Source organism: Fundulus heteroclitus, chromosome 14 (assembly GCF_011125445.2).
Source record: "Fundulus heteroclitus isolate FHET01 chromosome 14, MU-UCD_Fhet_4.1, whole genome shotgun sequence".
NCBI lineage: Eukaryota > Metazoa > Chordata > Actinopteri > Cyprinodontiformes > Fundulidae > Fundulus > Fundulus heteroclitus.
This window is the reverse complement of record NC_046374.1, coordinates 34582926-34606361: the sequence shown is the minus strand read 5'-3', so window position 1 is coordinate 34606361 and position 23436 is coordinate 34582926. Positions and strand designations below refer to the sequence as shown.

Genomic DNA, 23436 nt, shown 5'->3' with positions numbered 1-23436 from the left:
TGGCCAGACGCTCAGTCTGCTTCTTCATCCCTGGGGGCTCCCGAGGAGAGGGGGGCTAGCGAGCCACCACTGCAAACTACATGGAATCCAGTAGTCTTCACCTTCTTCCTGCCTGAGACAAAGGAGGAGAGAGGCTGGCTTGAGAACAGCTAGAACCATGCAGGCCTCAGGCCTGAAAAGACCCACAAGTCAGCACAGGGGAGAAATCCCTCTTCGCCCAGAGGATATGACCGGGCAAATCAGTTTAACTTTAGCGTCAGGCGCAGGAGGAAAGAATCCCTCCATGCCAAAAACAGCTTTGTTTATTCTTGTCAGCTGTTACAGGAAAGGTGACTTATTTGACCGATCGGAGCTTTTCTGTGCTGCTAGGTGAATTCACCTCATCTTCAGCCCCTTTGAGTTCTGGGGTTCTCCAAGGTTCCATTCTTGGACCTATTTATTTTCTTTTATATATGTTACCATTAGGGTAAATTTTCAGGAACCATAATCTTTCTTTTCATTGTTATGCTGATGACGTCCAGATCTATTTTCCTTTTGGATCAAAAATCCAACAACCCTGTACAGTCATTTTCTGACTGCTTAAATGATGTTAAATCTTGGATGACCTCAAACTTTCTGAATCTGAATGAAAGTAAGACCAACATTATAATGTCTGGTTGTAGTCCAGCAGATTTTCCTCCTGGTTAATTGGGCCCTCTTAAACCTAACATTCGATCATCAGTAAAAAATCTTGGTGTAATATTTGATGACAGGTTGAAATTCGATCGCCAGGTTAGTTCGGTCGTAAAAAACAGTTTTTACCAGTAAAGAATTTTATCAAAAGTGAAAGGATACCTGCCACACAGACATCTGGAGACACTAATACGAGATTGGATTACTGTTAATCATTATATGCTGACTAAGCTTCTCCAAATCCATGCCCCGACCAGAACACTGAGATCATCTAATCAGTTGCTACTGGCCATGCCTAAAACCAGACTTAAAACCAAAGGTGACCGTGCCTTTCTGGCAGCGGCACCGAGACTCTGGAATAACCTGCCTTGGCATATTCAATCGGCAGGCTCCTTTGAGGTTTTTAAATCGTCTCTAAAAGCATACTTCTTCTCCCTGGTTTTTAATCAAGTCTAAGTGGACATTTGGCAAAATTTTATTTTATTAAAAAAATTATTTTATTTACATTGAAACATTTATTCTATTATATTTTATCTCCATTAATTTTTTTGCACTGTGTTTACATATTTTAGCTTTCAGTTTTTATCTTAATCTGCAACTGTGATATCTGTATAGCACTTTGGTCAACCCCGGTTGTTTTAAATGTGCTTTATAAATAAAGTTTGAGTTAAGTTGAGTTGAGATGGCGCGGATCGGCCTCCTTTACCCACTTTCCAAACTGAGAGAAAAAGGGAGCAGAAATCATGACTGCAACCGGGTCAGAGATTACATGCAGGATGTCGGAGCTGCCCTGACCACGCTGTCAGTTAGCTCATAGCCGCAGAGCTGCATGTCTGCTACTAAGAACCAACGTTTTCCCTGTTCCATTGTCCTTCCTTGGATGGCCAAAGTGGACCAAACTCACGAGGCACCGACAAAAATAAAGATGCCGAAAGTCCACTAGCCAAAATGCTATTAGCTTCTGGTAACTTTCGGTTCCGGATGTTCAAAAGGGCAAAGCAAAGCAATGCCTCCCCCTGCATTTGCATGGAGGCACCTATTACTATGCAACTCAAAACGTTTTCGGAATTTAATGCGGCTCAAACCGTAGCGTGCACCCTAACAATATAGGTATCAAAACGTTTGGCTTGGTCGGGAATGGTGTGCTATTACTTTTATTGGGGTTTCGGGCTACCATGGCAACGCAATTAGTGAAAAAACCACTTCCATAGGAAATGAATGGAGTCAGGTACAGAGAAAGCCTCAAAAAAGCCTCGAAATGAAAATTTTCAATGCTGTACTGTATCATCATGCTTTCACCTACGAACACCGTTTAACTTCCAGTTTGTAGATACATCTTTGAACTACTCAGAAGTGAAACGGGATGTGGATATCTTTTATGGTTTTCTTAGTTACTCCTCAAAGCTCATGTCCAAAAATCAGCGGAATCATCATTTATAATGAAAGTCAAGAACGGAATTCTTCAACTGCCAGAGTGGCCCACTCTGGCGTTTTCAAAGATTTCACAACTCCAAACAACTTCAGCCTACTTAGTCTGAATTGTATAATTCAGACTAATTATACACTATTTATATATTTATATCAAAACGTGCCCTGCGACAGACTGGCGACCCGTCCAGGGTGTACCCCGCCTCTCGCCCAGTGAATGCTGGAGATAGGCACAAGCAACCCCCGCGACCCCATGAGGGATTAAGCGTCAGAAAATGGATGGATGGATGGATGGATGGATATCAAAACGTAAGTATTTTTGTCTGGATTCAGGAAATGTAACCCTCATTGGAGTAGGATTTATAGATTTTTCAAAAATCCCCTCAGACCACAACAAACTCAAAACCCTCCTCATTCATTTCCTATGGAGCCGTTGTGATAAATGACATCTGAAAATCCCAAACAACACATGTTTTCGCATCGTCGCTACTCCTAAACCGTTTCATGTACAGGCATGATACTTTCACACATGAATGTCCCGACCCTCTGGCACTCACAAAAAAGGAATTTTATGGATAACTGTTATGGTTTTGCCGCAGGAACAATTTGTTTGGGAGTAGCAAATGTGCAAAATCCTGAAAACGCTTTGGACCTGTATACTTCCACATCATCCACCTTTTTACATTGTCGCTGTGCCTACACCGATTTGTGTACAAACATAAAAATAAGCACCATAGTCCTCAAAAGCCTGTTGATACTCACGGAGAAAGAAATATTTTGATATCTCTTATACTTTTTTAGCTACAGCGATTTGTTCTGGACCCTTTTTAGAGGATTTTTGCATTTTCATTAAAACTCCCCTTTATATCAGAATTTTTTGCGCCTTTATTAAAATATTTCCTGCAAAAAAACGATAGTTTGTCTTGTTTCCCTATCCGTTATGAAATAAACGCAGAACAAATTACGTCTCTACTATTTACGGTTCACGAAATATCGAGTGTTGTTCGAGGCAAAGTATTCCATTCTATTCCAATTAGACAGACTCTGACCCAAAGTGTCTGCCTGCAGCAAAGGTGTGAGTGAGTTTCCATGACAACGGAACTCTTCTGGCTAGAGGTTACTACAGGTCAGGGACATGTGCCATTAACATTGCATGGCAACTTTCGACGCCCACTGCAGTGGCTGTGATGAATGTAGGAATCTGAAATTCGCACAGTCACTTCCTCTTAACATTTACAAATGTTCCAGTGATTATCAGGCATGTGTCATTTTCTGTTCCTTTTTTGGATTTCACATGCTTTCCTATTGGGCCTCTGACTCCAACAGGACCTGGCAGGATGCCCGCCCCGGCCGATACAGCACCACCCACCTGTGGGAAATGGCACTACACACCATTTTGGTCAAATATTGAGCTCTGGGCCCAGATTTGGTGAGGCTGTGTTGCTAAAGAAGGCCGATCTGACCCATGATCCTTGCTGACCTTTGGTGACATTAAGTACTTGTACCCTTTTTGAGGAATTTTCCACTACAGGATTTGGACCAAACTAATAGACTACCATCACCCGGTGATACTGAACACAACCATGTTAGCGGCTAATGGTTAGCATGTTGCTAAACGAAAGTAGCTCTAGGAAGGTCGTACAAACTTCTGCTTGACAGAGTCTGTACTTCCTTTAGAGAGAAAGCTGCACAACAAACCTGGGCCATGTCGGATAAAGCATTTATATTTTATGAGGTGTCAAACATTCATTTTTGACCCCTTTTTGCCTCTGCTACATGCTGCAGAAATGCTTCAAAGACACTAAAATCACTTATTCCACTCAGTACCGCACACGATAAAGATAATGATGAGTAACACAGGGCTGCAGCTGTCAGTGAGTCTCCATGACAACACTGCTACCAAGAGGCTCCTAGAAGGTCAGGGACATGCTTTATTGACTTAACATGCCACCTTTCGACAGCCGCAGCGGGGGCAGTGAAGACCATAAGAACCTGAAATTGGCAGTATTACTTCCTGTCACTATTTTTGACGGTACGGTACGCACCACGAGGCAGGCGCCTTGCTAAATTTCTTCAGAAATGTTCTAGTTCTTTAAAATGTTATTTCCTAAAATAATGTTTTTGCAACTCTGGATTTGCATTATGAATGGTTTGAAACACAAACTGAATGTTCTGAATTTGTTAAGCTAATTTAACCTCAATTCACATTCTTTAAGATGAACTTTGGTTCTTCAACTCAAACAAAATGTTATTTCATCAAATAACATTTTGTTTAACTCAGGGTTCGCATTGCGAATAGATTGAAACACATGACAAATGTTGTTCTAAATTAGTTAAGCTAATTTAACTTCATTCCATGTTTTCCTTATGTCAGATCTGCAGTGAACCAGGATTCACTGAACTATTCTGATTATGATCAACCACTTTGTATGTCTTTTTTTGCATCAAAATAGTTTCTTAGCTTCTTTTTATCTTCATTTTGCTTAGTAGTTTAGTTAAGTTTCACTAGCCTAGAAGAAAGGATTTGTTAATTGAAATATTGTGTTAATTCAGATAAACAGCATTACATAGTGATGCTCTCTGGATGTTCATTTTATTTGTGTTATGCAATTCTTGAACTTGAAAAGAAGTTGTCACTCCTTTATTCTATGTGTGTGCAGAGTTTGCTGTTAAAAGATCGCTAGTGCTTGTATCATCCCTTTCAACTATTGTCCTGATATCAAGTTTAGAGCTGATATTCACCAGACAATACTTAACAGACAGAGAGTTATTTATTAAGCATTAAATAACTTTAAACAGTGTATAATTGCACAGCAATGGGATATAATTAAAATACATTTATCTGAGCTTTGTACAAAACACAAACCAGAGGCCTGATTGATGATGATCATGTTATCTGTATGATAACAGGATCATCTGCTCATACTATGTACATCAAGGTGAACAATATATGGTTTGACAAAGGAAGTATATGGACAGGATCAGCCTCATAAACAGTGGCTCATTACATATTTCACTTGAGAATGATAATTAATTACTCATACACTTTATAGATAAGAAAAAGCACATTAATTGAAATATAATCATATCAGAATTATTTGCTTGCATAATAAATTTAAATAAAGAAACAAAACATAAAACTAAACAAACAGTCCGACACAGAACATCTGTTCACTCTGCTGTTCTTCAGCAAGGAAGGTCTCCCTTAAACTAGTGGCCAATCACTCCCATGGATATGGCTTCTGAGTGGCTTAGTGTGAATCTATTAATAAACAACTAAATCATAGCAAACATCCTGGATGAGCTAGGTTTCTGTTTCTAGGGCAGATGCAGCAAGGCAAAACAAACACAGTCAGCAGGAACTTTAGGAACAAAACTACAAGTTCAGGGAGTAACAACACGATCACCAGTTTTGAAAATGTTGAACACAATCACTGGGTTCTGGTTCAAGGTCTGTCAGCCCATCATTGTGCTTCAAAGGAAACATCATAACAGTCTCATAGACATTGTTTTAAATATAATATTTTACAATAAAGAGTAAAAAAAAGTGGGAGTGGTGTGTTGGTGGTTAGAGACAGGGCGCTTACATCCTGGAGAAGGTGCAAGGATCTGGGTTCAAATCCCATACTGCTCCACTGGGTACCACAACAATGAGCTCTCAGAAACGATGATGAAGGCTGAAGACACTGAAACTACAACACACATTTTAACCACATGGATTCTGATCTCTTCCGACTATTTCAGGTTAACAAACTCAATAGAGGATCCATTGAAGAGAGGTCTTTGCCTGATCCCAGCATATAGAGGCTGAGTGAATGTGGTCTGGACTCTGTGGAGGAGAGTCATGGTGTCAGAGATGCTGTAGAAAGACAGAATACCTGCTCTGTGATCCAGGTACACTCCTATTCTGGAAGAAAATGGACCTGATACTGGAGTTTTACTTTTGTTGTGGTAAAATGTATAACCGTTTGTTTCAAGACGTAAAGACCAGGATTTGTCAGTCACACCAAATAAAAATTCATTTGACCGTCCTGCTCTCCTGATGTTCTTGTATGAAACTGCTATATTAGCTCTTCCTCCACCTTTCCACTCCACCTCCCAGTAACAACGTTCAGTCAGACTCTTACTACTCAGAACCTGAGCACAATCAGTGAATCTGTCTGGATGATCAGGATAAGACTGTTGTTCTTTCGTAACTGTTACTTTTCTGTTCCCCTCAGATAATAACAGATTATTATATGCTGTGTTTGGATTTAGAGTGATCTCTTGTGAACATTTTAAGAACTCAGCTCTGGTCTTTGGTTCTGGTTCTGACAGTAAAACATCCTCTTCAGTGACAATCAGTGAGATGTTTATCAATGTCTCTCTCAGGATGTCCTGTAGTTTCTCTCTGAGCTCTGACACAGCTGCTGTCACATCCTCAAAGTATCTCAGAGGACGAATATTGATGCTGGATGAGTGTGTAGACTCACTGAGTGCTGACAGTGAGGGGTAGTTGAGGAGAAACTGGCTGTGATCCTCTGTGTCTGAGAGCTGCTCCAGCTCAGCGTCTTTCCTCTTCAGCTCAGTGATCTCCTGCTCCAGCTTCTCCTGTAGCTCTTTGACTCGACTCACTTCAGTTTCCTGCTGGGATCTGATCCGTTGCTTCCCATCAGAGCTTCTTTTCTGGATGAGACGGATCAGCTCAGAAAAAATCCTCTCACTGTCCTCCACTGCTTTATCAGCAGAGACATTGATGGCCTCCACCTCCTGTTGAAGCAGCTTCACATCTTTCTCTTGGTCCTGGATTCTCTGCTGGATTTGTTGTTGTCTCACCTGGACCTCCTTCTGCTTCTCAGCCCTTTCTGCTGCAAGTGAGACTGTTTCATGGCCTTTATGTTCATCCATAGTGCAGAGATAACAGATACATTGCTGATCAGTACGACAGAAGATCTTCATCACCTCATCATGACGAGAGCAGACGTTCTGCTGGAGGTTCTTAGAGGGATTCACCAGCTTGTGCTTCTTTAATGGTGGAGCATCATAGTGAGGCTGGAGGTGATCCCTGCAGTAGGAAGCAGGGCAGAACAAACAGGACTTGACAGCTTTCATCTTCCTCCCGGTGCAGACATCACAGGCCACATCTTCAGGTCCAGCGTAGCAGAGATCAACTGGAGCAGCTTGGAGTCCAGTTTTCTTCAGATCCTCCAGAAAACCAGTTAATACGATGCTTTTCTCCAGCACAGGCCTTGGATTGAACTCTTTCCTGCACTGAGGACAGCTGTAGACTACTCTTTGGGTTCCTGCATCCCAGTGTTCTGTAATACAGTTCACACAGTAGCTGTGTCCACAGGGAATAGTCACCGGGTCCTTCAGTAAATCCAAACAAATGGAGCAGGAGAATTTTTCTTGGTCCATCTGAACTCCCCTCTCAGCCATTTAGCCTCTCAGTAACAGGGATCAGTAAGTTTCCTTTGCTCAAAACAGAAACTGGTTGTAACGTTTGTGTGCACAACACACCGTCACAGTCAATGTCAGTGGCTACACCCATCGTCAGACGTAAACAGGGAGGGAATAAGGAAATATGGTTGACAGCATGTTTGCAAGTCCAGACAGGTATATAGTCAAATACCTGACACCAGAAGGGAACAGAAACCATCAGTTGTATCTGATTCACCTTTTTGCTGCTCATAATTACTGAAACACCCAAAAACTAATTTATAGCATTAAAAAATATTATCTGGAAAGAAGTGTAGTATTATAAAGTTACACTCCACAGAAAGATTTAGAGTTAAGTCTGAGACTAAATACATCTGAATTTACATCTGATCTAACAGAAAATGGGTTTAGGTGGAAGACATTTTAGGAAATAAGAAATGACTGACTGCTTTTACACAGATCTGTCTTCTAACCAAAGTTTTGTTGAGTTTCTATCCTGACCCTATTATCTCGTAATTGCCACGCCTACTTAATGGATGCTTTTTGGGCACATCAGCAGTGGGACTGTTAAAGATTATGAGATTACACTGACCGGACTGAGAGAGGCAGTTACCATGGAAACCACAGATAAACAACAGACATTCAAGGCACAGATTCTGACATACTTAGATCGGACAGAATGAGTGATTAGGGGAAAACGTGTCAGCTTGGAAACTACATTACGTATGATCTTCTTCACCAATGTGGTCAACGCAACACTGATATCATCCTGTTTACGCCCCTGAATGGGCATTCACAATTCATTAACTTGAATACGGTATGCTGAACCACATATAGGAACCCAATATCTGAGCCACACACAAGGTTTATTAAAAATAATAATGGCTGGAAACAAGTCGGTGGGACCTGCTTGGATAATGAGCAAAATGCAGATGTTGGCCAGCAGATCTGATGGGCTTGGCAGGGTTTGTGGTAAGGAAACAGTCCAGTTTGATGTCCAGAAAACAGAAAGCCAATTAAGTGTGCACAGAGGATGCAGTCTCCATAGCACTGCACTCTGTCCTTTCTCACCTGGACAGCAAGAACACTTACGCCAGAATGCTGTCCTTAGACTTTAGTTCAGCATTTAATACTGTCATCCCATCACAACTCATTACCAAACTCACAGACCTCGCCATCAGTTCACTCATGTGCAACTACTGGTTGCACATGAGGAGGTCGACCATGTTGGGGTCGACCTGACCGGTCGACCCCAACATGTTCGGCTGGACAACCACTTCTCATCTACCATCATTATAAACACTGGAGTGCCACAAGGTTGTGTGATGAGTCCCTTCCTCTACTTTCTCCTCACCCATGACCGCAGACCTGTCCATGGCTCTAATGCCATTATTAAGTTTGCAGACGATACCACCGTGATTGGCCTCATCAGAGACAACGATGAGGCCGCCTACAGGGACGAGGTGGACCGTCTGGCTGAGTGGTGCCACAAAAACAATTTGCAGCTGAACACCAAGAAGAACAAGGAGCTCATCGTGGACTTCAGGAGGAACGCTGACCTACACCCTCCCATCGACATCAAGGGGACAGCAGTGGAGCGTGTGGACAGCTTTAAGTTCCTGGGAGTCCACATTTCCGAGGACCTGACCTGGACGACCAGCTGCTCCAAACTGATCAATAAGGCGCACCAGCGCCTGTTCTTCATGAGGACCCTGAGGAAGAACCATCTGTCCTCAGAAATCCTATCGAACTTCTACCGCTGCACCATTGAGAGCATCCTCACCAACTTATTATAGTTTGGTACGGGAACTGTTCTGTCGCCGACCGGAAGGCGCTGCAGAGGGTGGTGAAAACTGCCCAGCACATCACCGGGGCACTGCTCCCTACCATCAAGGACATCTATAGGAAGCGGTGTCTGAAAAGGGCCGGGAAAATCACCAAGGACTTCACTCACCCTGCACAAACACTCTTCTTCCTTCTGCCCTCTGGGAGGCATTACAGAAGCTTACGGACCAGAACCATCCGGCACCGGAATAGCTTCTTTCCCACAGCTGTCACGCTGCTGAACGCCTCCTGACACAACTATAAGGACTGAAACCCCCCATCCCCCCATACAATAATAACACACACACACAGGGCGACTGTGGCTTGATGGGTTGAGTAGTCGTCTGGCAATCAGAAGGTTGTGAGTTTGATTCCAGCTTCCCCTTGCCACATGTCGATGTGCCCCTGGGCAAGGCACTTAACCCCAAATTGCCCACCGAGCTGCGCCTTGGTGTATGGGGAGTGTTGGCCTAGTGGTTAGAGCAGCGCGCTTGCACTCAGAGAAGGATGCAAGTACCCGGTTCGATCCCCAGCGCCTGCACTCTGGGTCCCTGAGCAAGACCCTTAACCCCAGAACGCTTCCCAGGCACCGCACATGGCAGCCCACTGCTACCCAAGGGGATGGGTTAAGATGCAGAGAACAAATTTCGTTGTAATGTATGTTTCAATGACAATAAAGATGATATTACTATTACTGAACTGTTCCCCTCACACACGTACACAATTTGTATAGATTCTGTAAATCTTATCTGCCATTATTTATCTTGTATTATAAACCCGCTAATACATATATAATCCTGTATATTCTGTATAATCTGTGCATATAGCTCCCATATTAATATTTATACACAACATTTTATAGTCCCCTTCTATCACTTTTTACTTATACATACACTTATAAAAATATTTATATCCTGTATAGCACTTCTGGATAGATGCAAACCACATTTCGTTGCTTTGTACTTGTGACAGTGCAATGACAATAAAGTTGAATTCTATTCTATTCTATTCTATTCTATTCTATTCTATTCTATTCTTTTCTAAGTGTCCGACATGGGCAAGGTGAGACAAGGAATCCAGAAACTAGAACAGGATCAGAACTTGACAGGGCAGACAATGGATGCTAAACATCTGCTTTAAAAATGGCTTTCAATAACCTGGTATTGAGTGACTGTGGATATAAAGGCAGACAAACAGGTGAACCAAATGAGTCTGACTGCACCATAGCAGAGAACTGGAGCTGCAGCTGCCAGGATTTGGGTTTTGTTCTGGCTGTTTGTTTTTTCTGTGCCCAGTTGGTGAGTCAAGTTCAGCTTCCAATGCTTTCTGTTTGCCTGTTCTTCTGACCCTGTTTGCCTCTGGATATTTGAGTTAGCCTGTCCCCTGTTTTTGCATATAGTTTTGTCTGTGACTGCCTTTTTGTTATTTTTGGTTATTGGATTCAGTCTTCCCATTTTTGTCTTGATCCCCATTTTGGCTTTTTCCATTTTGTTAATAAATTATCTTTAACCTAACCTCTGCTTGTCTGGTTGAATACTGGGTCCCCCTGTCTCTGGTTCCTGACAGCAGCCTGTGCTCTGCATAGATCTGTGGACATGACAGGATCATTGAATCGATTGATTGGGCTCTAAAATATTAAAATACTTTGTACATAAGAATCAATATAAAAGTATGTTTAGCCATAGAATCAAAATGTTAACACTACAAGTGAAATTTAATCATATCAGAATTAGTTGCTTACATAAGGAAATCATTAACCCTTAGTGATAAATGTCAATGATCTGTGAAATGAAGCAACAAATATATAAACTTAAGTCAACAAAGACTATCTCGACACACAGCTGTTCTGCAGCAGGAAAGGTCTCCTTTAAACTGGTCAGCACCAGTTTCTAAAGATTATTAAATCACTGGGACCATCTGTGTCCTGTTCTGACTTAGTACTAGAGCACAAAGATATCCCCCCATTCTGATGTCATCAGGTACTGACTAATGGTGGACTTTAACCCACCAGTGTTTGTGACACATTAGCATAGCAAGGCTGAAAAATATACTTTTTATTAAACTATCATTATTTACATTTTCAGTTGAAACATATCCATAATATGGACCAGAATATGACAGACAGGAGCTGCAGATGTCCTACAAGAAAATCTAACATCCTTCAGCTCAACAGTTTTAAGGTTATTATGGTTGATCACAAATGATAGGTCATTTAAAAAATTTACTGGGTTCTCAGCTAGCAGAATAAGATCAGTGAATTATCCGAATGTTTTGCTATCCATGTGCGTAAATCAAAGGAAAAAAACGTAACAGCTTCATAGGTATAAACATAGCACACTATGATTCTTTGAATAAACTCAAAAAAAAAAAATCCAAAAAAGATGGAAAAACAGCTCAATAAAGACAGCTGATATCTGAGCAGTAAAGAAATTACACAAGGGTCAGAGAAATTGAAACCAAAATACCCATTTTAACCAACTGGACCTCAGATCATTTCTGTCTATTTAGGTTTAATGAACTCAGCAGAGGCTCCATCAAAGAAGGACCTGAGCCTGATTCCAGCATATAGAGGCTGAGTGAATGTGGTCTGGACTCTGTGGAGGAGAGTCATGGTTTCACAGACGCTGTAGAAAGACAGAACACCTGCTCTGTGATCCAGGTACACTCCTACTCTGGAGGAAACTGGACCTGATACTGAAGTTGGAATGCAGTTGTGATAAAATGTGTAACCATTTGTTTCACAGCTTAAAGAATATGATACGGCATTTAATCCAAATAAACATTTAACGCCTGCTCTACTGATGTTCTTGTATGAAACTGCTACATTGACTCTTCCTCCCCTCCACTCCACCTCCCAGTAACAACGACCAGTCAGACTCTCTCTACTCAGAACCTGATAATAATCAGTGAATCTGTCTGAATGATCAGGATAAGACTGTTGTTGTTCTATACATTTTATTTTTCTGTTCCCCTTAGATAGTAACAGATATCTGTATGCTGTGTTTGGATCCAGAGTTATATTTTGCAAATAATTTAAGAATCCAGCTCTGGTCTTTGGTTCTGGTTCTGACAGTGAAACATCCACCTCAGTGACTTTCAGTGAGATGTTTGTCCCTGTGTCTCTCGTAATGTCCTCTAGTTGATCTCTGAGCTCTGACACAGCTGCTGTCACATCCTCAAAGTATCTCAGAGGACGAATATTGATGCTGGATGAGTGTGTAGACTCACTGAGTGCTGACAGTGAGGGGTAGTTGTGGAGAAACTGGCTGTGATCCTCTGTGCCTGAGAGATGCTTCAGCTCAGCATCTTTCCTCTTCAGCTCAGTGATCTCCTGCTCCAGCTTCCCCTGAAGCTCTTTGACTCGACTCACTTCAGTTTCCTGCTGGGATCTGATCTGCTGCTTCACATCAGAGCTTCTTTTCTGGATGAGACAGATCATCTCAGTGAAGATCTTCTCACTGTCCTCCACTGCTTTATCAGCAGAGACATTGATGGCCTCCACCTCCTGTTGAAGTAGCTTCACATCTTTCTCTTGGTCCTGGATCCTCTGCTGGATTTGTTGTCGTCTCACCTGGAGCTCCTTCTGCTTCTCAGCCCTTTCTGCTGCTGCTGGGACTGCTTCATGGCCTTTATGTTCATCCATAGTGCAGAGATAACAGATACACTGCTGATCAGTACGACAGAAGATCTTCATCACCTCATCATGGCGAGAACAGATGTTCTCCTGGAGGCTCTTAGAGGGTTCCACCAGCTTGTGCTTCTTTAATGGTGGAGCATCATAGTGAGGTTGGAGGTGATCCCTGCAGTAGGAAGCAGGGCAGAACAAACAGGACTTGACAGCTTTCCTCTTCCTCCCAGTGCAGACATCACAGGCCACATCTTCAGGTCCAGCATAGCAGTCTTCAGCTGGAGAAGTTTGAAATTTCTCTTGGTCCAGCTGAACTCCTTTCTCGGCCATTTCACCTCTCAGTAACAGGGACGTCTGAGTTCTATTTACTCAAAACAGAAACTGCAGCTAACTCTTATGTGCACAGCACGCCAATGCAGCCAGTGTCATTGGCTACACCCATTTCCACATTTAAATAGGGACGGAACAAGGAAATATAGTCGACAGCATGTTTCTTTACAAGTCCAGACAGGTATATAATCAAATACCGGAAACCAGAAGGGAGCAGAAACCATCAGTCGTATCTGACTCACCTTTCTGCTGCGTCTTCAGTACTGACACACTTAAAACAGCCAAATTTATAGCACTAAAAACAATTATCTGATAACAGCTTAGTGTTGCACATAGACATCCCACAGGTAGGGTGTGAGAAAGAGATGAGTAAGGACCTCATTTACAAAGACTCGTACGGATTACCTATTTGATCATGACATCCATTAAAACCCAGAAACCTGCATATAACCCCAAAAAATACAGATGGGTTAAACTGTTCATACATACGGGTCCAGACACATTTTCTCTGTACATCTCAGTCGGCGAAAAGAAAGAATATCAGACCCCTCTCTTTACTCCATTTACATTATACAAATACATGGAAATGAGCACTGCAAGTGTAATTCTATAATGGAGCATATAGTCCAGTTGTAAAGAAGACTTTAGTGATTGTTATTCAGATAAGCAATCACTTCAGGGGTCGTGTTAGGACAGCAATTGTATATGTCCAGGTGAGGTGCGAAGAAAGAATAGATTGTCCTTATCCACATTTTAAACTGAAGTTATTTTTAATTCAGACTTAAACTTTACATGTATGGAAAATGGATCTGTCTCTGAGAGTGTGGTTTCTACAAAAAATTACTTCTCTTACAACTTTAATGTTTACAAAGAAATAAACATGAATAAAACCTTGCTATGAATTAGCTGTAAAGTTTACAACATAAATGCGCATAAACCAACTATCAATTATTCCAATAAATTATTCAACATATAATATGTATCAAATTAAAACTGTATTGAGGCATTTCAGTGAATATGAGCCACGGATATGTACTCGGCCATATAAACAGGTCTATAAGCCTCCATAAGTGATGCTAGTTGGCTAGCAGTTAGCTTCCCCAAACACTCTGAAAAAGGACTCAAACAATCATTACACTGATAAATCTTAATGCAGATATAACGTTGTGTGGCTTACACAAACAAAGAATGAGCACAAATAATGTTACTCACTTTCAAATGACGTACACTGTTGATGAAACAGATTATAAAGAAGTTCATATCACACTACTTCTTCGGTTGTGAAACGAAATGTAATGCATTGGTGGATTTGAGGTGGGGGTTGGTTATCTATTGTCTGAAATGAGAACTACAGGAATGCTTAATCTATGAATAACCAGAGGGCTAAAAAAAGGCAATAATCTTTTGTAAAGCTGCCCCCAGATTTGGTTTGAAATTTAATGAGACGGACAACAGGACACGTGTAGGTCTGATCCTTTTCTTGTCCTCAACAGTGCCCACAATGATGTCATCAGGGAGTGGTGGCCTACTGGATAGAGTACTGCCTTAGTGTCCTGGAGGTTCTGGGTTCAGCTGCCACTTTGGATCCCTCAGCAAGACCCTTAACCCCAGATTGCTCTCCGGGTGCCCACTGCTCCCTAAGGCAATTGTTAAATGCGGGGAATGTATGTTACAAAGACAATAAAGATAATTTTATATAAATGTAAAATTATATTTGATCTTTTATATTATATCTTTCTCTGTCTGCCATTTCTGCTGGGCTTGTAAGGTTGGCAGAAAGTGGCTGAAATAAGGCTTCCAGAAGTGATCAGCTAGAACTTGAGAATGGCGTCATCTTTTCTGGCTTAACTGTTCTTACTCTGCATTGACTATTTGTGGAAGAGAGTCTGGCCACCCCATCAGCACGCAGTTGGGTGTGATTGTATCAGGGTCGGTGAGGTCAGACCAAAGGCTTCGAGTTTAGTATACCCTCTACTTTGATGAGGACTGTTCGGAAAACTTCTACTGGCACTGTCTCAGCTCCTAGAGTGGTGTGGAGGGTGCTCTTTACAGATCTCACCTCTCACTCTCATGACCCGCCAAAATGGGAAGCGTTGGGGGGATTAAAACGTGAATTTTTTGAGCACCAAGTTGTTGCTTAACTGTGGGTTCCATGGCATGAAAGGCTTGTTTTCTCCTTTGAAGTTTGTGTCCTGGTCTGAGAGGATCTCGTGGAGCTTACCCCTGCAAGCTATGAAATATCTGAGTAACATTATGAATTGGAGCGACTCTGGGTCTGGCTGCTAGGAATGGTACTTGAGTTTTGTTGTGCAATTATACACTGTTTAAAGTTATTTAATGTTTCATAAATAACTGTCTGTTAAGTTTTGTCTGGTGATAATCAGCTCTTAAGCTGATATCAAGACAATGGTTGAAATCGATGAATTTGAGCACTAGCGATCTTTTAACAGATAACCGTGGACACACATAGAATAAAGGAGTGACAACTTCTTTCAAGTTCAAGAATTTAATAACAGAAATAAAATGAACATCCAGAGAACATCACTACGTAATGCTGTTTATCTGAATTAACACTATCTTTCAATTAATAAATCCTCTCTACTAGGCTAGTGAAACTTAACTACTAAGCAAAATGAAGATAAAAAGAAAGCTACGCTAAGGAACAATTTACATGCAAAACAAACAAAAGACAAAACAAAAGTGGTTGATCATAATCAGAATAATTCAGTGAATCCTTGTTCACTGCAGATCTGATTCAAAATGCATGGAATGGAATTAAATTAGCTTAACTAATTTAGAAAAACATTTGGCATGTTAAACAAAAATGTTTTTGATGAAATAATATTTTGTCTAAGTTAAAGAACAAAAGTTCATCTTAAAGAATGTGATTAAGGTAAAATTAGCTTTACTAATTCCAAACAACATTTAGTATGTGTTTCAACTCATTCGCAATGTAAATCCCAAGTTAACCAGAACATTATTTTGAGTAAATAACATCCTAAAGAATGGTTTGCTCAGTATAATCATTTAACCCTTATGAACGGCCAATCTTATTAATGCGATTCTACCTCCGGGCTCTAAGGGTCGCTGTAGCGATCGGTCGCTGTGTCGGTTAAAGCCTACAAGTTGCTTTTAAACCGTCATTAATCTTCAATATTAATGCAAGAAAAACGCTCATAGCTGTATCGAACGACACAGAGCGAAACCAACAAGCATTATGCTTTAAGACAAACTGCTTTGAATGTCCGGAACCGGATGTTAACAGAAGCTAATAGCATTTTGGCTAGCGGGTTTTCGGCATTAACTTGAAAGACTTTAGCTTTGTTTTTAGTCATAGTAAGTGGGCCGGATAACGTAAACATTAATGTCCCATCAATGTATAAAACCCTTGTGGAGATAACCTTTGTTATAACCATAAAAACACACTCGACAATGACATGGTACCGAATGCTAGCAATGAGCTATCCCTTTAGCCCTTTGTTTTAAAGCAACCATGTGTCCCGCATCACACATCATTTCCCAATAAACCTTTTAACCTGTCCCTCTGGTTTTTTTGCCCAAACCTGTCAGCGCCTCATGTGAGTCCAGTCCATTTTGGTCATCCGAAGAAGGCAGTAAAAGCAGGAAAGTTGTTGGTGTGTTCTTGGCGGGCTAGTAGCTTAGCAGCTCTGTAGCCTAGCAACATGTGGTCAGGATCGGAGGCCCGATGTCCAGCAGACAGCTCCGAACGGTTGCAGTCCCGATTTAAGCAGGTTCTTCTCAGCATGCGGAAACAGGTTGCTTTGTCGCTTTCCAGCTCCGTCTGGGGTTCGCTTCCCTGTAAAGGCTGAGCCTGCTCCTGACGCTGAGGTTAAGACAGCAGACTTAACTCTGATTTGTCTGGTTATGTCTGGGCGAAGAGGAATCTCTCCCAGGGGCTGAATGGTGTGTCTTTCAGGCCCGGCCTGAAAGACACACCATCTAGCCTGAAAGTAGGACCCGTTGTTTTCACCCATTCAGGGTGTGCACAGTATATCAGTGTTCCCTTTATCACATTTGTGGAGAAGATCATACTATAATGCAGACGTGGTTGTGATGTATGTGAACTGATAATCATTTACATCATTAACTGTCTGAATAGCTCAGATGAAAACTGTGGTCCATTGTCTCTGACTGTAGTCTCTAGTTTACCATGTGTGTCACGTCATGGCAGACTTCTTTAATGGCCTTGATTGTAACTTCAGCGGTCTATGATCAAAAATATTGTTTCTTTGACCACTTAAATGAGTCAATACCAACCTTCTGCCATGAGAGTTCTGGGACCCGAGTTGTTAAAAGAGTTTCTCTATTTTATAATGTGTGACAGGTTTCACAACCCTCCACCATTTGCCCTATATAGGTTTAGAGGCCTGGCCACGAGGACTCCCATAGCTCTTGCACGACATTTTGAAATTACTTGGTGAACGACCTTCATGCAAGCATTGTAGAATTTCTGCTTTTAATGTTACAAGTCATCTACTTTTCATTAGAAGACCATGAGCCAGGTGAAAATCAGTTCTGTCCTTGCCAGTATGGCTCAATCTAAGGGTCTAGATTACTTTTCTGTGGCCATCCGAGCAACAGCACAGTCTACATTCTAGGCTCTGCCTCTTTTTCTAGCTGAAGATCCGCTGTGGAAGGGGGAGTTCCTGTTGGGCTCTGGACAGGGCATGATCTGTGATGAGGTTCTACCCCAGCAAATAGTGTTGTATGAGAATTGCAGCAGCTATAGGCGAAAATGTACTCCGCTATTTTTTGCTTAAATAACCATATCTTTGTTTACATATAGGTGTAGACAAAGTTTCTAAATGAGCTTTGATAAACCTGTTTGTAAATTTCATATTCCTTATGTTAGTTCCTTAAATTGAGATTGAGTCATGACAGTTTGTCTACATGTAGGGTTTGTGCTAAGGAATGTAAACTATGAAGAACAAACTTAATGACCAATTCAAATTCTTTTGAGATAAATCTAGGTCATTGATTGTCTTAAACTGCTCATAGGTACACCACTCATCATTACTGTCGGGCAACTGGTTTATCAGATTATTTTTTATCAACCCAATTATGTAGATATAACGATTTGTTTTTATGTAGTATATAACTATTGTTCCATATTATGCAATTATGAGAGTAGTTGTGTTTACATAAAAGTCCAACATAACAGAACCTGCTGATTAAACTTAGCTATTTGACTGGAAGCTTACCGACCGAAAAAGCACGGCACAAAAACATTAAGAACCCCATAGTTTACTGAACAGATGATTTGGGAAAATATTCCACATAGAATTTATTTATTTATTTTTTTAAATAAATATCTTAATCTTATATTTAGTTTGATTAGAAAGTAAATGTCAAAACATTTAAACCATCTTCAGCTGAAGAATTTGAGAGAACAGATTTTTATTTTATTTTATGTGACTTATTCCAAAGAAACTTGAAGAGAATCTTACTCATGTCAGCAGAGCGCTTTACTGACCTCTAGTGATGACAAAAATATACGACACCCTCAACATTCCTTCTGCTTTGCTTAATAGCACTGTGCCATAAATAGTTAAGTCGCTGACTAATCAACAGTTAAGTTTTTTTTCCCAACAATCATGAACAGGACTAAGATTATCACCGATGTTATTGTAACTTATGGAGATTTTAATACCAAGATAAATTACAGTATTTTTTACAGGGATACCGTAAATTTCAGTAACAAAAAAAAATCTGTTTGTCTGTTTTCTGTTCTAATGCTCTGTATGATAAAATGGTTTTTGATCTTTTTTATAAGCATATTACATGGCTATTTACCATACAGGAATACCTTTAATTAAAACATGCCCACTGCGTTTCCATTGAAAAATAATGCAATCCTCTTTCCCTTTATTCAGTACTGATATAGAGAATTTATGTGTAGGTTATGTTTGTATTTATTTTTAATAACTGATAATTATTTTTGTTTTTATTTACTGATCAAAACGCAGAACACAAATGACTTCAATCCTTTATTGAACCAACAAAACCCGACAGATCAGTAATTAGATCTAGAAAATCACTTCAACCTATTCAGAATCTGAATTTAACACAAAACCCAATCCAGATGTCCTGATTGGTGATGATCATGCTAACTATCATTTCCATCTGCTTATACGTACATCAAGGGGAACATTTGGTTTGACAAAGCAACACCAGGGATTGAATGAATCAGCCTTGTGAACAGAGGTTTGTTACATTTATCAACTGAGAACGCTAATTATTCACACACTTTATAGAGAACGTAAAAGGAAGATCATTCTTAGGATCACCCTTCCAAATCATCTCTGTTGAAAAAGGCAGAGTCTCCTTCATCTGAAAGCCAAATCCCGGCATGTAGAGGCTGGGTGAATGTGGTCTTGACTCTGTGGAGGAAAGTCATTCTTGAAGAGATGTTGTAGAAAGACAGCAAACCTCCTTTGTGGTCCAGGTACACCCCTACTCTGGAGGCAACCGGAGCTGATAGGTCGGTTTTGATGCCGTTGTGCCAAAAAGTGCAAGACTCTTTTTTACAATGCATAGCCCACGACTTGTCATTGAACCCAAACGCACAGTCTTTCGAGGTTCCTGCTCTGTTGATATCCTTGTAGGAAACCGCTACATAAACCGATTCCCCTACCCAATCCACCTCCCAGAAATGGCGTTCGGTCAGACTTTCTTCACTCAATACTTGGTACCATCCAGCAAATCTGCCCGGATGGTCAGGATAACGCTGTATTTTTTTCGTCAATGTTACTTTAGTGTTATACTTAGACAACAACAAGTATTTGTTTGCCGTCTTGGGATCGAGATTTATTTCTTGTTTAAAATCTGAAAATCCACCAACCGTTATTGGTTCCCATCCGGACACTAGAATGTCCACTTCGGTGTCCGTCAGTAAGGGTTTTGACCAATTGTCTCCCAGGAAGACCTGTAGTTCCTCTATCATCTTTGTCTCATCTGTATCAGACCTCGTCTCGATGGTGGATGAGAGTGTGGACTCAACGGGCGCTGGCAGTGACGGGTAGCTGAGGAGAAACTGACTGTGGTCCTCGGTGCTTGAGAGCTTCTTCAGCTCGGCGTATTTCCTTTTCAGCTCGGGGATCTCCTGCTCCAGCTTCTCCCGGAGCTCTTTGATCTGTCTCATTTTAGTTTCCTGCTGGGATCGAATCTGCTGCCTCATGTCAGAGCATCTCTTCTGGACGAGACGCGTCATCTCTCTTAAGAACTTCTTATTGTACTTCAGTGCTTCATCAGTACAGGTATTGATGACCTCCTCCTCGTTTTCAAGCGTACTCAGCTCACACTCATATTCAAAGATTCTGCCCTGGATTTCTTCTTCAGTCACCTGGAGCTCCTTCTGCTTCTCAGCCCTTTCTGCTGCGGCTGGGACTGTCTCATGGCCTTTATGCTCATCCAATAAGCAGAGACAACAGATACACTGCTGATCGGTACAACAAAAGACCTTCATCACCTCATCATGGCGAGAACAAACGTTCTGCTGGAGGTTCTTGCATGGTTCCACCAGCTTGTGTTTCTTTAATGGTGGAGCATCATAATGAGGCTGGAGGTGATCCCTGCAGTAAGAAGCGGGACAATAAAGACAGGACTTTAAAGCCTTCATCTTCCTCCCAGTGCAGACGTCACAGGCCACATCTTCAGGTCCAGCATAGTGATGATCAGCTGGAGCAGCTTGCAGTTCAGAGTTCTTCAGATCTTCCACAACAGCTGTTAACGTGATGTTTTTCTTAAGAACAGGCCTACGTCTGAAGGTTTTCCTGCACTGAGGGCATTTGTACGTTCCCCTCTGATCCTCTGAATTCCAGTGTTCTTGAACACAGTTTATGCAAAAACTGTGTCCGCAGGGAATAGTCACCGGATCTTTCAGTACATCAAGACAGATCGAACAGGATATCTTTTCTCTCTCCACGTTTGACACTTGCTGCTCCATCGTACCGCTCAGTACCTAGGATTGTTTCACAGGTGTGCGTTCAGCTGTTAAAGGGGTTTTGCTCTAGCGAATCTCAGGGATTAAAACCTTCATCTGGTTTGTGGATCTAAAAGGGAAGAAGATGGAAATATTTCAGATCACCGCTTGCTTTTAACTTATAGAAACTATCATCATGAACATTTGTCCTACTTAAATTTAAAATATACTTTATAACTATCCAGTGTCCAATTTCAGGAATGATTTGATGTTAGAATGGAACATAATAAATATGCTGTAGAGGTGACTAAACTCTGTAAACAGATAATCGAGACATACTCAAAGCCCCCCTTTTCCAGTTGTACCAACTGTGAGAGGTTCACTGATTCAGTTCGCTTTGGGAGGATTTCTATTACAAGGGAATGTGACGAAAGTTTGGGAGGCAAAAAAAAAAAAAAACGTATGACAAAATGTTTATGCAACACAATAACTAAACCTAGTATGGACACAGCTCAGAAGCGAGCCGCTCACTCTGTATTTTTTAACCAGAGTAGTTCGACGAAAAGGGGACAGAAGAGGAAGACCAGAGAGAACCAGAGCAGATGAAGAAGACCAAGATATTTCGTGGGAACAAATTAGTATTTTGTTGGAAATAAATATTTTGTGGGAACAAATTTGTGTTTTGTAGGAACAGATTAATATTTCGTGGGAACAAATTAGTATTTGGTGGGAGCAAATTAATATCTTGTGGGAACAAGTTAATATTTCATGGGAGGAAATTAGTATTTCTTAGCAACAAATTCATATTTCGCGGAAACAAATCAGTAATTTGTGCGCATGTGTTTTCCCCCCATGTCAGTTCTCAGGCTCCGTATGATAAAATGTTTTTTGATCTTTTTTTATAAGCATATTACGTGGCTATTTACCTTTAAAGACAGTAAACCATATAGGAATATCTTCAATTTTAATTTAAAGTTAAAGATAAGGCCTCTGGAGGTCTTGGATCAAATGTGTGTGTGTGTATATATATATATATATATATATATATATATATATATATATATATATATATATATATATATATATACACACACTCTATAGATAGATTAAAAACTGATCTACAGAGCTGAGCAAACAGAGGGAGCGTGAACATGACGCAGATTCTGGAAAATAAGGCCATGAAAACATGTCTGGACTCTCTTCCATAATCTTACGCTTCACATTCGGTAAAAATCAAGAGGTCTGGTTAGTTCCTTTAACTCTCTCCTCACGAAACCTCTCTCTATTTGATATTTTTTTGACAGTTGTTTCCCTGCAATGGCCACATTTTCCTGTCCCGTGTTTTGGTATCTTAGAAAATGCAGCCCTTTATCTCTAACTCTTGTTATTACCCTTTCCTCCTTCCTGGTCCTTCCTACGTTTCTTGTCTCCTGTCGGGCTGTTTTAAACAGTTTTAGTCACAGTAAACCTTTTCTTACGCTGGTCGAACTCTCTTTTAACGTATGCCTCGCGGTCGCGGTCGTCCTGAAATGGTTGCGCACGCGCACTGGAAGGGAAGTCATCTTGAGGAGATGTTGCGTCACTTCCTGTTTTGCTTCTGATTATGTTATTACCGCCACCTTCTGGACGGGAGTGTGACGAAACGCAACAATCTGTTTCTAATGCGTTTCTTTCAAAACTAAAGCAACTTTAGTTTTTAATTTCTTTAAATTTACTTCACAAAATATTTTAAATCGTGGATTTAATTCAATGCAACTGAAGATATTCAATAGTTATTCTGGGACACTTAAAATGCTGTTCTGAATATTCTGAAAGAACAAATCACACCGAGAGAGATTAAAGTATTTTATTTTTAGTTTGAGAGTTTATAGGCAGCTTCTTTACAGCTGGTACTGATGATTACCTGTTAACAAACCAGAAATGGATAAAGTACCAATATTACCATCTAGCCTTTGAAATATTAAATTATTTTCCAGTGTACCATTGTACACTTGCCTTACCATCTGTTTCTTCCACTGCAGGGTGTTCAGGCTAAAGATAAGCACGTTTTCAAGCTTCCGGAAGAGTCCATTATAAATTGAAAATGATAAGTAAATTGCGCACTTTAGTGTTTAGTATTAGAGATACACTAGAAATGTTTGAGATGTTAAGTAATAGATAATGTTAAATACAATGTGATGTGTTGCTACTTTGT

The 23436-nt window shown here is 40.8% G+C and overlaps 2 protein-coding genes across 3 annotated transcripts; both read right to left on the bottom strand.

Moving 5' to 3' along the window:
- Positions 1-5043: 5043 nt before the first annotated feature.
- LOC118565886 (tripartite motif-containing protein 16-like) lies at positions 5044-7518 on the bottom strand. The gene has a single exon (XM_036146940.1). The coding sequence runs from the start codon at positions 7516-7518 to the stop codon at positions 5836-5838; it is 1683 nt and encodes a 560-aa protein (XP_036002833.1). The 3' UTR covers positions 5044-5835.
- Positions 7519-19295: 11777 nt separating this feature from the next.
- LOC105921297 (tripartite motif-containing protein 16) lies at positions 19296-22788 on the bottom strand. Of its 2 annotated transcripts, none has more exons than XM_012857004.3 (2): positions 22721-22788; positions 19296-21372 (listed from the first exon to the last, which is right to left on the bottom strand). In XM_012857004.3, the coding sequence occupies exon 2, from the start codon at positions 21264-21266 to the stop codon at positions 19605-19607; it is 1662 nt and encodes a 553-aa protein (XP_012712458.2). In that variant the 5' UTR covers positions 21267-21372; positions 22721-22788; the 3' UTR covers positions 19296-19604. The 2 variants fall into 2 exon arrangements, with proteins under 2 accessions (XP_012712458.2, XP_012712457.2); XM_012857003.3 differs by having other exon boundaries at positions 22634-22780.
- Between the last annotated feature and the right edge of the window lie 648 nt (positions 22789-23436).

Coding starts and splice junctions, on each gene's coding strand:
- LOC118565886 (XM_036146940.1), bottom strand. CDS start 7,518: ATGGCTGAGAGGGGAGTTCAGATGGACCAAGAAAAATTCTCCTGCTCC.
- LOC105921297 (XM_012857004.3), bottom strand. CDS start 21,266: ATGGAGCAGCAAGTGTCAAACGTGGAGAGAGAAAAGATATCCTGTTCG.